This window comes from Melospiza melodia, chromosome 1, assembly GCF_035770615.1.
Source record: "Melospiza melodia melodia isolate bMelMel2 chromosome 1, bMelMel2.pri, whole genome shotgun sequence".
NCBI classification, from domain to species: Eukaryota; Metazoa; Chordata; class Aves; order Passeriformes; family Passerellidae; genus Melospiza; species Melospiza melodia.
Window position 1 is genome coordinate 134,338,467 of NC_086194.1, and position 13,886 is coordinate 134,352,352.

The 13,886-nt window shown below is 46.6% G+C and overlaps 1 protein-coding gene and 1 long non-coding RNA gene across 2 annotated transcripts; one reads left to right on the plus strand and one right to left on the minus strand.

Annotated features, from left to right (window-relative positions):
* Positions 1 to 429: 429 nt before the first annotated feature.
* LOC134430281 (uncharacterized) lies at positions 430 to 6,178 on the minus strand. Its single transcript, XR_010030789.1, has 5 exons — positions 6,041 to 6,178; positions 3,278 to 3,434; positions 1,878 to 2,424; positions 905 to 1,125; positions 430 to 822 (listed from the first exon to the last, which is right to left on the minus strand). It is a non-coding gene; the product is annotated as an uncharacterized LOC134430281 (long non-coding RNA).
* A 3,524-nt stretch (positions 6,179 to 9,702) lies between these two features.
* On the plus strand, positions 9,703 to 11,538 carry LOC134430286 (transcription factor SOX-17-like). Its single transcript, XM_063177869.1, has 2 exons — positions 9,703 to 9,997; positions 10,261 to 11,538. The coding sequence occupies exons 1-2, from the start codon at positions 9,703 to 9,705 to the stop codon at positions 11,157 to 11,159; spliced, it is 1,194 nt and encodes a 397-aa protein (XP_063033939.1). The 3' UTR covers positions 11,160 to 11,538.
* The last annotated feature ends 2,348 nt before the right edge of the window (positions 11,539 to 13,886 follow it).

Here is a 13,886-nt window from a genome sequence, read left to right on the forward strand (position 1 = left end):
TTGCTATAGTACTATAACAAAATATACATATCCTATACCTCTTCTGGTCACTATGATTGTAATCCAATCAATTCAACATGTAAAAATACACCTGTAGTAAGATGGGAAAGTGTTTTGTCAAAGGCTGTGCAAGAAATCTTTTGTTTCAGAGAGCATCTGAACCTGTATCACAATCAACCAGTTTTCAAATACAGATTTCTCTAATTTCTATTTTATTGAAAATCACTAGCAGAGGAAAAATGGGTGTGAGTAATTTTTCTCTTTAGATAATAATTCATGCTTACTAATCATTTAGAGGTAACTGTGAGCAGAAGTAGTTGCCAAGGAAATTTTGAAACAGGAAATTTGAAATTTCATGTTGAGACAGTGACGCAAAAGGCCGTGGTTTATAAAGACATGCATAAAATCAGAAATCATGCCACCAAAAGATCTGTAACAGAATTCTTTATTTTAAAGACTGCCTGTGGAATATTTTACCATTTTGTGTGTGCTTAACACTAAGAACTCTTCTGAGCCAAAAAGCTGTCTGCACCTGACAAAGGGATTTCCAGATTCCATACTCATTCCCAAATGTAATTGAGTATGTCAATATCTTTATTTTGTCTTCTTGTTTCAACCTCAGATTAACTTGGTACAGTGAAGTTCTGGTAGGCTGGTGTCTAGCCAGTGCTGTGTTGAGATTCATTATCTATGATGGACCAGTGAGTCCCCATTAATGTGGAACCTTTCCAAAAACAGGTGATAGACCCAGCCTGAGTTCTGTAATCTAACCTTCAAATAAAAATCAGCTGGCTGTATTCAGCATGTTTCTGAAGATACAGACTGCAAAGAAAATTCTGAGAATTAGTTTAAAAAAGAAATTGTGCAGCTATTAATTAGCAACTTATGTAGTATAATTACTTACCCAGATCAAATTCTTGTTGCTTGGATTTTGCTATTGAATTAGTCTGACAAGTGGCAAAAAATGTGTGGCTTCACTATTGCAAATCTGAAAGGGAAATTTTAAAAGTGACTGCACCAACAAATATGCCTTCCATGGAAGGCAATAATCAATGGGGCTTGATTTTTACTTATCAGTAGTTCAGGTCTGTGCTGTGGCATCTACTGAGTGCTGCCTCACAGTATCTGTGAAAAGTGCAGAAGAATTGCCTTAATAAGTATTTAGGAAACAAACATAAACACAGAAGACTCCAGAAGCAAAAGTAGTAACTTAATAATATCTCATGATATTAAGGAAAGGAAAAGACAGATATCAGAAGGTATGAAACTGTAGATAATCTTCTAGTGCCAGAAGCACGTGCTTACTGATGTAAGTATGTCTCCACTAGCAAGATTTTCCTGTTTGGATAGGCAGCAGGGGAGTTTTGCTGCTACACAGATCTTCTGTTTACCTGGCTAAAGATTAAAAAAAAACTAACAAAAACCCAAACCAAAAAATCAAACCACCCAGCAACACAAAAAAATCCCCACTTTTACAGTTCTGCTAGGTTCTGACAGCTGCCAAGGGATATCTCTATCATGCCCTGTTCCAAACATTGTGTGCACACAGTCTGGCCCTGGAAGGAGCTGCAGGTCCTTCCTGATCAGGACATGTTCCAGTGTTAGCTATGAGCTCAGACTTTATTCTGTGCTTAGTTGAAATGCAAATTATATTACTGAAGCTTTACACTTGGACTTTAAAGTATGTATGAGGTACACTAATATATTAGAAGGCGGATTCTCCCCTTGAGGAAAGGTAAAGTGAGAAGGGTCTGTCTTTGAAAAAAACTTTATTTTTCTATTGTAAAAGCAATAGTTTTCTTGCAAGAACCTGGCTTAAAGTGTTCAATGGCAATATATCACAAATGCAGTCTAACAAATAATAACAAGAAGCTTACCTAGGACAGTATAAAATCACCTCTGTCAGTGACATGCTGCAGATACATAACTGTTTTCTCCCAGACACATTCCATTTGAAACTCCAATGCAGCAACTTCTTCAATAAAGAACATTTTGTGCTGCAGAAAGTACTAATCAAGCAGCTACAAAAACCCTTTACACTCTGTCCTTTCCTGTTCACAGCATGTCCGTGTGCCTCCCTTAGTTGGCAGCTACTCCTCCCAGCAGCTGCAGAGTTTTTAACGGGGTAGTTCTGAGGACCCAGCAGGTTGGCTGTACTACAAATACCGGCTTTTGGGGAAAATGGGCTCCCTCTGGTGAGTGGCTGAGTGGTTGTCAACTGAACTCCCTTCGTGGTTTGGGTTGTCTTAGCTCAGATTTTGTTATCAAATAGTATTCTCAGGGTGCTTGAGCACTTGCATGCACTGACATAAAATGTGTTCCTATCAACTGTCAACACTCATCATCTTGATTTCCTGGAGTAGCAGAGGGCTTGAATATAAATCTTGCAACTTTTCACAGCTGGGATGGAAGGCTAGGAGACTGCTGCAAAGAGATGCCCATGGAAAATTAGGTATTACAATTGTGTCAGAAAATTTTGGTGTGCTTCAGTTCCAGCTCTGGCCTCTGTAGCTGGTTAATATTTCTTAAGTATTTTGCATTTCCCCCTGTGCTGAGTGACTTACTACCTTTACTTTTTGCAGGTTCCTGGTGTGAGTCAAAGAAGCACGAATATGCAATCCTTTTGTGGCAAGTGTATTCCTACACATGTAAACCCAGAAATTAAAGTTGTCTACTAATCCACCTTGCTTCTTCAATCCAAACCTCTCCAGCCTGTGATGGTAGAGGTCTGTTGACACTGTACATCTAGTTCTACATAAACTCTCCTAAACAAGACTTGACTAATTTTTCAAAAACTGAAAAGGCCATTAAATTTATCATTGAAGCAAGGTTTCTAAATTGCATGTTCATGCAACTTTCATCTAGAACTCAATTAAACAGGCATCCTATCTTAATGGAACAGGTAAACTGGAGATAGCTGGGTAGAAATCGTCTTAGATCTTGCAGGTTGTTTGCAATAAGAGTGAGGATCTCTAGTCCTTGATCTAGCTACAGAGAAAGTTTATTGAAATTCCTGGTCTTCTTTTTTTAAGTTTTCAGTTCTGTGTGATAACCACTCTCTCATCCTTTCAGTAAATACCCTTCAAAGGGTGTTGTGAAGATAAAAAGGTGATGTTAAGGGGACAAAGCAAGAGGAAAAGGGGCTTTCAGCCTTGGGTTTTGTTCAAACAGAAATAGGCCAGGCAAGTGAAATAGGTGTGACTGCTGAACTGCAGCTGGGTAATTTTGAGCACACCTTAAGCCCAGGAAATAATAACTGGATCAAAAAAACACCCACCTGCATTGTTCATCGTAGCTTGGAGGTTTGTGAAGCTTAGCTGTCTCTTTTATGTTGTTACTTCTTGTGCCAGGCATGATCCCATGAGGGGCTGTTTCCTCCTCTCTCACAGCTCAGTGGCAGTCAAAGATGTTCAGAATACTGAATATTAATTGTTCTAGGCAGAGAAATTGCAGATTTCATTGTGCCCAGTAGAGAAAGCAGATATGTGTCAGTGAAAGTACTGCAGTGTGGCAGTGTTAGAAACATGATCAGATTGACTGCTTTGGATTTGGAAGATGTACAGATGTCATTTTGTTATAATTTGCAACTTTAAATTGTGTTTAAATGGAACCTAATTGAGATTTTAATTAATCTAAATTAATTGAGATTGTATTAATATTAATATTAATAACCTAATACGAAAATAATGAATATGAAAATTAAAAATCACTTCCTCCATTAAGAGTGCTCAAAGAAAACAAATATCATAAAACAAAACAGCTGCAGCTATCACGAAATCAAACCAAGCTAATTTCTCAAACCTTCCAACTGCCTGATGAGTGAGGTCTTTTTCTTGTAGTTTATTTCACTAAATAAATGTTAAGTGTCATCTGTTGTACACTTAGTCACTGTATGTAATTGTAAAGATACAATGAAAATCCAGAACACTTCTACTAGGCACATTTAAAAATTAAAACCTTAAACAATTGGGTTTTTTAATTTGCTAATCAAGATCAAATGTTGTATTCCTATGTTTTGCTTATAGAGAATTTTGATCAGGTAACAAAACAGGTATTTTTAAACAACATTAGCATTACTTCTAATTTCAGTGATTGTGAATTTATTTTAAAATAAATTTATCATATTGTCCATTTTGGAAAAAGGTTTTATCCATCTTTCCTCAGTGTTGTTGAGGATTTAAATCCACTCTTAATTTCTGTCTGATCTTACCTGCTCATCGCTGCTGATTCATGAGAACTACAAATGGGAAGATGTTGATGTTTGAATTTAGGCTTCATTTAGTATTTTTATTAGTGCTTCTAACTTTCTTCTACTAAACAGCTAACATAGGATTATTTCCTTATGCTAAATCACTGATCATCTCTTCTGTGACAATAAGTAATTAGCATGCTAGAAGTAACTGCCCAGTTACAAGCCCAGCTACTTTCTCATTTGTATAATAAAACATTTTTATCCTGGCCAAGACAAAGAACTTCACCCATTGAAACTACTGTAAAATACTTTTAAAGCAATGTATAGATATGTATTACAAGACTGCAATAGCATTATACATAGTGTAAAGCCCATCATCTAGAGATTATCTATGATATTCAATCTTCTGGCTTTATTAAGAATATGCTAGGAGCTGAGTGATGCCAGTGAAGCAGTTTTGTTTTTTTTTCATTTCAGTGTAACTGGAGTCAGCTTTTTAATTCTACAGTTACATGACTTGTCCTTGACTAGCCCATCACTTTGGTATCTAGCATGTCAGAATAAATCTTAGAGTAAAACAAGTTAGCAGTAGCTCCACTGACATAAAACCAGCATAAATACAGAGGCTGGGCCAAATTGCCTCGGTCAAATCAGATCTCTGAACTTTTGGAGTGGGTCCAGCATTGTATAAAGCATTCCTTTTTTTTTTTTTTTTTTTTAATTTCATTTAATGTCTATTATATACTTAAATATTTAAAGTAACAGGACTTCTGTTCTTGGAAATTCAAGTGTAGGCTGGTCTCAGCTACTGTACTGCTTCATGGTCTACGCAACTCATTTTTAAACCAAAGGGCACAGAAGTCAAAATGAAGCTGGAAACTCATGTAATCAAATTGTTGACAAAGGAATATGCAACAGGTCTGTGATATTAGTCTCACTAATTTATCTTTATATTAAATAAGTATGTAAATTTATTTGTATAGAGGGTGATGAGACTTAGGTCCATATTATGCTGTTATCGGTCTGAGAGAAGTGTCACTTCTTTACTCATGAAAATAATGTTATTTCAATGTCGTTCAAACTTTGGGTCCACAAATTGTCTGTCTGGAAGAGGCATTACAGAAGTACCGAGCACTCAGTTAACCACGTCCCTTCCCGCTGGTTCCCAAGGTTTCTGCCTCGGGACGGGGGCAGGGAGGGCGTTACGGGCGCCTTAGAGCCCGGCCCAAGCAGCCACGCCGGGGAGATGAGTTAACCCCTTCCAGGGAGAAGCCGCGGTCCAGGCTCTCTCCTGCTCTGCAGGTCCTCCGGGACGCGTTCCATCAGAATTCACCATTAACTTCATTGAAAAGCCACTTCCTTCAGACTGGGAAGTTTCTGACCACGGGCATGGTACATGGCACCATGTAGTTGAAAGAACGATGGATGGCGAGATATACGCATATGTATATGTTTGGAGAATGTATTTCCTAGCACCAGGAAAAAAGGATGAGAGAAATAGGACGGTAGTCCACGGCTCTCCTTCCTGCTGTGCGCTCGCCAGACCCAGGGCTGAGCCTGCCCAAAGGGAAGCACAGCAATCGCTGCCCTACCCCGGGAGGGGGGTTGGTTTCTGCTGAGCCCGGTCTCCCCGTGCAGATAAATGCACATTTCTCTCCAGCCCCTTTCGGACTTGCCGCTTCCCCTCGGCATCCAGGGGCTGCGGGAGGCGGGCTGTGCCGAGGGGGATCCGGGGCAGCGCCGGGGGAAGGGGCGGCAGCGGGCTGCAGGCCTGGCCCAGCTGCGGGCGGGCGCCTCACCTCGCGGGGGAACCTCGCCCGTGTCCGCCGGGAGCCAAAGCGCTCTTACCTGGCAATGGGAGTCGCGCACGTCCCGCTCCCCCCGCAGCGCTCCCTTCACCCTAATGTGCGGGGACACCGCGGCTCAACATCCCCCAGGCAGATGCGGGGAGCTCGCTGTGCGCGGCCGCGCTGTCCCACAGCCGAGTGCCCGTCCCCAGCCCGCGGCGACGGGACGTGATTCCAGCCAAGCGGCTCCGCTTCGGATGCTGAGGGCAGTTGGAGCCTCGAGCTTTCCTCGGGTCTGCGTGCATTTGCTGTAAAGCAACTTGCAGATTAAAGTGAGGCAGGCGAAGGTGCTGGGGACTATTATTTTGATGTAAAGTAATTAATGGTGTTTCCATAGTTAGAATTGCTGAAAGGGATAGTTCTCCTTTTTGAGGTTTTGATTTTTTTTTCCCATTCAATAGTGGATCCTTCCTGACCAGGGCCTTTGCAATAAACTCACTTTCCTAACGCAAAGTCCCAAAATTCTTCATTCGGGGAGATTTCTCGTACTATGCCGCGCTGTCGGGCTCGGCTGCTTTCATTTAGTGGTTTTGAATCGCCCTAAAGAGGCATAGTGTGCTGCCTTTAAATACACGTTTTTTTTAAAAAAGGCTCTTGTCTTGGGAAACTGCTCGATTTGCAGGAAACCCTCCGGATGTTTGCTGCTTTTCATGTGGCATTTGTGGTCGGCTCTGATAACGCTGGGAGCACCACTTCCAACGCCGCGTTCTGTAATGGACCTGAAATAGAAACACATCTCTCGCCGGAGGATCCCCACTCCGCGCCCCCGCGCTGCGTACCGGCGGGTTTAAAAGGTCAATAAATCAGAAGGATGAACTCTCGGTGGCATTGTTGGGTTGGGAAAGTTAACGAATGACCCCAGGAGTCGTGCGACCACGGAGGTTTCAGGAGTGTCAGAAGAAACTCCCTATTAAACGCGGCGGGGAAGTGAAGTCTAAGCGACTGGATCGAGAAGCAGGGCAGTGCTGTGTGTTTTAGGGTTACAATTCGAAAATACCCAAACAGTCAAAACAAAACGCCAGAAAAGAAGGGAGATAATCCGTCTATAAGGCCAGGGGCACTTGAAGGGTCACAAACTGCCAACATTTTCTGTACAAACCAGGGAGCTTTTACTTTCTCGGCTTAGATTCAAAACACACCTTTGTTTCTTTGATCCCAGATCAATGAGCTGTAGAAACGGTTTCAACAAATCTCCCAAACAAAGTCAACTGTAGTTGCTTAGTTTATTACCTCATGTTCATTATACAGAAAAACATTTTCCTTTCTCCTGAAAGTGACAACCCTAAAAATTGCTGCAAGCTTTATGTGCAAGCAGAGTAGTCCCTCTACTCGCTGAACTTTTTCAGTAAAAGCCCCTGCGGGATTTTTTCGCTTGGCTCAATTCTGCCAATTAGAGCGAAAGGGAAAATTTGGCGTTTTAACACGATCAACTGGTTAAAAAAAGGTAATACCCGCTCCTGCGGTTTAAACTCCGAGTTGGTTAGTTTGTCCGAGTCAGTAACGCGGCGTGAGCTGGGAGCTGCTCTGGGGAGCAATGGAAACGGACCGGCTCCCTCAGAGCAGCGCGTTGTTGCCTACTGGGGTTTTGTTTTGCCTGGAAGTCATGTTGCTTATTCCCTCAGCTGAGCACTCTGGTATCCTCAGGGAAAAATACACACGCTTTCCTCACGCATGAGTTTTCTTTAAACACGATTCTGATACTGTTTAATTCCGAGTTTTCTCTGGGTATCGGCCGTGCGGCCGTGCGTGACCCGTCTCGGGGCGGCTGGCCTGGGACTGAGGGCTCCGAGTCCCGGCACGTCGGGTGGGGAAATGTCACAATCCCAGCCATAAAACTAAAGCCATTGGTACACCAGCCTTACCCAGGTGTGCCCTAAGGTGGTGTCCCAAAAGCGGTGGAATAAAAACGAGTGAAAAAGCACTTTAATCCCAACGAGCGTTGCTAGTTATCGCCAATTCTGGGCTGACGGTCGGTTTTTGCAAGCGTAGCGTCCCCGATAATTTATTTTACAATCAATTCTAAGTGCATAATACTTTTGCAAGAATGGCGCTAATATATACTAGTTTGAGATTAATTTAAACACGCATATATGTAGGATCACTGTTTCCACCTCCGCTGCTTCTTAGAGCATGTAATATAAGGACTAAACGCACGGTTGTTGGAATCACTGCCTCTATGCTGGACTAGCACGAGTGTTTGAATGAAGGAAAAGAAAATTAAAACTTTTTGGTTTGGTTTAGGCAGATATCAGTCTTTTGATAATAGTTTCGACTCCTTGCAAATATGCCATACTATTATGCTGGAAATATATAGCTGGTTTATAATCTCTAAAAAGCAGTGGGAAGCAGAAAGCTAAATATAAAAATGTCTGGGAAATTTTCTTCACCTGGGTTAGTCCCTGGCAGCTCCGCTACTGCGATCTCTTCTTTTTAAAGCATCTGTCCGTCAAGTGTAAAGGAGCACGCTTTACGTTGTGCAAAACAGGAAATTCAATGTTAGAATACGTTAATGGTTATTCTGACTTCATTCATTTAATTTCAGCGAGAATTCTTACAATATTGGTTTATTTGATCAAGGTGGCTACCCAAACAAAGGTGTCCTTAACAAAACAAACCCCTTTGATCTTCAGTTTAAAGCTGAGCAGTTTCTCAAATAAGCATTGATGCATTTAATAGCACCACATAACAATGCAAATATTAACCAAAGCGCCCATGAAAACTCTGTATTCTACATTAGCCTGTATGCCAAAGAAGAACATAAATGGTGCTGAGATAAAATTCTGTTTATTCTGAAGTGATGGACATTTTTTCAAACATAGTTTGTAATTACAGTTTATTTATTTGGGCAAATCAGAGAAATCCTGATAACGTAATGTTACATGCAATAAGTACTGCAAAGTTCAACGTATTAATGATAAGTACAAGGAATATTTATGCTTTTGACAGACACAATAACTGTATTAGGAAGTATGAATAATTGAGAGGGGATATGTATCATCGGGTTTACTCTGCGTTCAGCATCCTGCTATCCAGGGAGCTGAGATCTTTCATGGGTTTACGAGGGGAAAGATGCTCAGGGAGCGCTAGAGGGTAAGAAGCTAAAGTGTGAGGCACAGACGATCGCTTGTCTTCCCATTATCAAGCTACATCTCAAATTTGCCTGCAGGGGAAGCGGCTCTCAGAGTGTTACCGGGTATCTCGGCACTACTGTAAATACGTCTCCTCTTTCGTACCAGCCCCGCTCAGGGATGTCCCTCAGCGCCCGGCCCCGTGGCCGCTCTGCGCTGCCCTTGCGGCGCTGCCGAAGGCGCTGTCGGTGCCCCGAGGCACAGCCGGCAGGGTCCCCCCGCGGGGCGGGGGCAGCGCTGGCCGCGGCGGGGCCCGCGATGCGCTCAGGTGCCGGGCCGGGCCGGGCCGGGCCGGGAGGAGCCTCGGGGGCCGCCCCGCGGGGCAGCGCCGCGGGAGCCGCGGCCGCCGTCCGGCTGCGCGCCCGCCCCCGCCGCCCCATTGGCCGCGCCGCAGCTCAAATAGCGCCGGGCCGGGCCGGGCTCCGGCAGCAGCGAGCGGGCTCCGAGCGCCGAGCGTGTCCCGAGGGCTTTGGCCGCGGCTGCCGGCTTTGGCGGCGCTCGGCAGCGCGTCCCGTCCGGTGCGGTGCGGTGCGAGATGAGCAGCCCCGATGCGGGCTACGCCAGCAGCGACGACCAGGTGCAGGGGCGGTGCTCGCTGCCCATCATGATGCCGGCCATGTGCCCCTGGGCGGCAGAGGCGCTGAGCCCGCCGGGCGAGGCGAAGGCGAAGGGCGGCGCGGCGGCGTCGGGGCCGTCGGGCGGCCGGAGCAAGGGCGAGGCGCGGATCCGGCGTCCCATGAACGCCTTCATGGTGTGGGCGAAGGACGAGCGCAAGCGGCTGGCGCAGCAGAACCCGGACCTGCACAACGCCGAGCTCAGCAAGATGCTGGGTGAGCGAGCGGGCGCGGGCGGGCGCGGGGCGGCTCCGGGAGAGCGGGGAGCGCGGGGAAGCTCCGGGCCGGGGCTGTGGGCGGCGAGCGGGGGCATCCGTGGGCGGTCGGGCCGGGGTCCCGGCGTGGCGGTCGCGTCCGAGGGCGAGCGGGGATCGGGCACGGCCGGGGCCGGGGCTGCGGGGCGGTGTCGGCGCGGCGGGAGCGGGCGTGGGCGCCGCCGCAGCGGTGAGCGGGCGGTCTGACGGTGTCGCTGGGCGCAGGTAAATCGTGGAAGGCGCTGTCGCTGTCGGAGAAGCGTCCGTTCGTGGAGGAGGCGGAGCGGCTGCGGGTGCAGCACATGCAGGACCACCCGAACTACAAGTACCGGCCGCGGCGGCGGAAGCAGGTGAAGCGCCTGAAGCGGGTGGAGAGCGGCTTCCTGCAGCACGGCCTGGCCGAGGCGGCGGCGGGGCCCGGGCTGGGCAGCGAGGTGTCCGGCGGCGGCGGCGGCGGCAGGATGTGCGTGGAGGGCCTGGGACTGGCGTACGGCGAGCAGGGCTACGCGGCGGCGGCGGGCGCGGGCCACTACCGGGACTGTGCGCCGCTGGGCGCCGCGTTCGACGGCTACGGCCTGCCGACCCCGGACCCGTCGCCGCTGGACGCGGCGGAGAGCGAGGCGTCCTTCTTCGCGGCGGGGCTGCAGGAGGAGTGCGCGCTGCTGCCCTACGGCTACGGCCCGCACCCGGCGGCCGCCGAGTACCCGGCAGCGGCGGCGTCCGAGAGCCCGTCGGGGGCGTCGCTGCGGCGGCACCTGGCGCCCGGCGAGGCGCTGGGCGCGGGCGGGTCGCTGCAGGGGCTGCTGGGCTGCCCGGCGCCGCTGCACGCCTACTACGGGCAGTGCCAGCCGCCGGGAGCGGGGCGCGGCCCGCCGGGGGCCGTGGGGCAGCCGTCGCCGCCGCCGGAGTCGGCGCCGTGCCGGGAGCAGCTGGAGCAGCTGCGGCCCGAGGAGCTGCTGGGCGAGGTGGACCGCACGGAGTTCGAGCAGTACCTGCGCTTCGCCTGCAAGCCCGAGCTGGGGCTGCCCTACGGCGGCCACGAGCCCGAGGCCGCGGCTCCCGTCTCGTCGGCCGTGTCGGACGCCAGCAGCGCTGTCTACTACTGCGGCTACCCCGACTTGTGAGGGGCTCGCCGGGGCCCGGCACGGACACTGCGCGCAGGCGCCCGGCCCCGCTCCTATTTATGTAATTTATTTGAATCTTGAGAACTGACAGGGTATCTGTGACCTACTCGAGGTTTAAAAGGTGATGTGCCATCTCGCTGGCTTGGTGGTGCGGGTTTTACCATCGCTGTCCGACAGTGACATCTGACACTGTTGCTGCGGTGGAATGATGATACTGGGGGCACAAGGAGGATATAATTTCTGTGATCTTGTTAGAGATCCTCATGTTTTTGTATGTTTTGCAGAGTGGTGTGTTTTATATGATGGGTTTGTACAGAATGATTTTGCACTTTTTCAATAAAGGGAAAATAATAAAACTGGTCTTTGATGACTCTTCCAAGAGGTCTTATCGTCCTTTGTAATTGATTGTTACTGCCTTCCAAACTAGTTTTGTGAGTGTCCCGTGCAGTAAGCATTAGGTCCTATCACACTTTCTATAGACAGTCTTCCTATGTTTCTCCTGCTTCAGTTACAGACAGAAATTTTAAGCCTTCTGTAACTACCTATTCCAAGCTCTTGTGCTTTTTTTGTTGAGGTTTTTTTGTTGTTGTTGGTTGGTTGGTTGGTTTTTTGGTTTTTTTTTTTTTTTCACTTCCTTGGTGCTTTCTTACAGAGCTGGTTACTATGGCTGAATTAGAAAAAAAAAGAGCAATTTTACGTTTGAAGAGTTAAACATATCTATGGATGTAGCTGCTGTAGTAGGTTAGGGTTTGCTCCATTTTTAATGGAAGCAGGGATTCATTGATGGGATGGGTGGATAAGAGCTGGTTGAAGCACCTCCTGGAACAGAGGGACAGACTGTCTTATGTGTCCCCGTAGCTGCCTTGCTGCGGGGGCTGGGGGTGGCGGTGTATCCCATCTCTGCTGCGCAGATCAAGAGCTGTAAATCAGGATCCAAAGTAAGTGAAAGATTACGACACGAGCCTCCAAAGGGGGAGCCCGGCCGGGAGCAGCCCACTCGGCACCCTGCCACAGCGGCACCGTCATCCCTACCTCCCAGAACCTCACCTAGAGAAATCCCTTGGTCCATTGTCATCGCGTCTGGAAGTAGAAATATCTCCGCGCTTGAGAAATGGGCGCCCTGTAATTGAACTTGGGTGGAAAAAAAGAGATATTTTCATTTAGATGGTAGTACAGAGTGGGGCTGTGGGCTGGGACTGATAAAATAATTATGTTTATTGCTTAAATCGGGGGGAGGAGGCAACAGTCATCTGGGTCGTTTGCTTCCTAAGATAAAGCTGTGGAGCTGAGCATGGGGAGGAGGGCGCGGGGCCGAAGTGGCAGACTTGCCCACTGATCAGCCTATCTTCCACGGGGACGGGAAATTAAATTGGGTCCGTTTTCAAATTGCAATTAAAGAGACTAATGTTTGTGCCCGTGAAAGATAAAATGGATGCAAACTGCCTCAATCAATGAGATTTAAGAGCAGCCTCCTTGGCAAAAATCGACTTAGTAATTGTGCACCGAGTCTTGAATCAAAAGGCATCCAGACTCTTAATATTTAGTAAAATAGTCTACTCTCTAGTTTCTAAAACTTCCCATTTTACTTTTCAAAGTCTTCAGTTCTAAGAAATATACCTAAAATATCCATCCTGTCAATCTCTTCACTCCTCTCCCAACTGTATGTGAGAAAAATGATGTAATTCTGAAATAGGTGATACTTCAGAACAAGGACATCATATGTTTTCTTGATGCTTTAATTTGAAAGAAGAAATTACATGTTTAAAACATAGATATGCAAACCCAGGAAACAAATGTGCATGAGAGATGGTTTCTTATTTGGTGGAGTTTCCCTTTTATTATGGTATTTAAACCTACAGGATTAAAATAATTTTGTCCTATTCACAGCTTTCTGCGGCAAAAACACTTTGGCTGGTTTGAGAAATAAATCACAAGAAGCTTTTCATAACTTTAGTCACCATTTCTTTTCATTTTTCCTTTAGATGCAGGTTTTGCTCCCCTCTTCTGTCCTTCACCCCAACTTGTCAGACAGCTGAAGCCTGAAGCAGACTTGAAACTGTAAGTAGCTCATAATGAAGTTTGAAAACTTTCTTCTTTTCTTTTCTTTTCTTTTCTTTTCTTTTCTTTTCTTTTCTTTTCTTTTCTTTTCTTTTCTTTTCTTTTCTTTTCTTTTCTTTTCTTTTTCTTTATTGGAAAGGAATGACAGTAAATTGAAATAAACACACCAGTTTTGGTAAGAATGTTGGCCTACACAACAGTCCAACACACCACAGGAGTGTGTCGAGCTATGTGCAGTGAAGACGTGGCAGATCTTCCAGCAACCCTTTTTACAGAGCTTTTGCAGACTCAGATCTAAGAAGCATTATTTTCCTGTATGTAGCCAGATGTGTAGCTCTTTTCTTAGCCCTTCCTTAGGAGAAGAACGATCTGAAACTTCTTTAAAATATCTGAAATGTGGCAGATTTATGCACTGCCAATATGCATGAAGCAAAATATTCTGAATTTCCATCCAAGCCCTATTTTCCTCAAGGCATCTTGATTTTCTGATTCTAAATGACAGACACTCAAATCTGTCCTGTAGCCCTTTTGAAAGCATTAAACCTTCCTCACGCCCTACGAGGGATGAATGCCTAAGATCATAGGCACATTAAAAGAAAAACCCTCGAAGTGATTAATATTTTTTTCGCGAGCGCTTTCTGCATCAAGGTTCTCGCTGTCAGGCGGTGA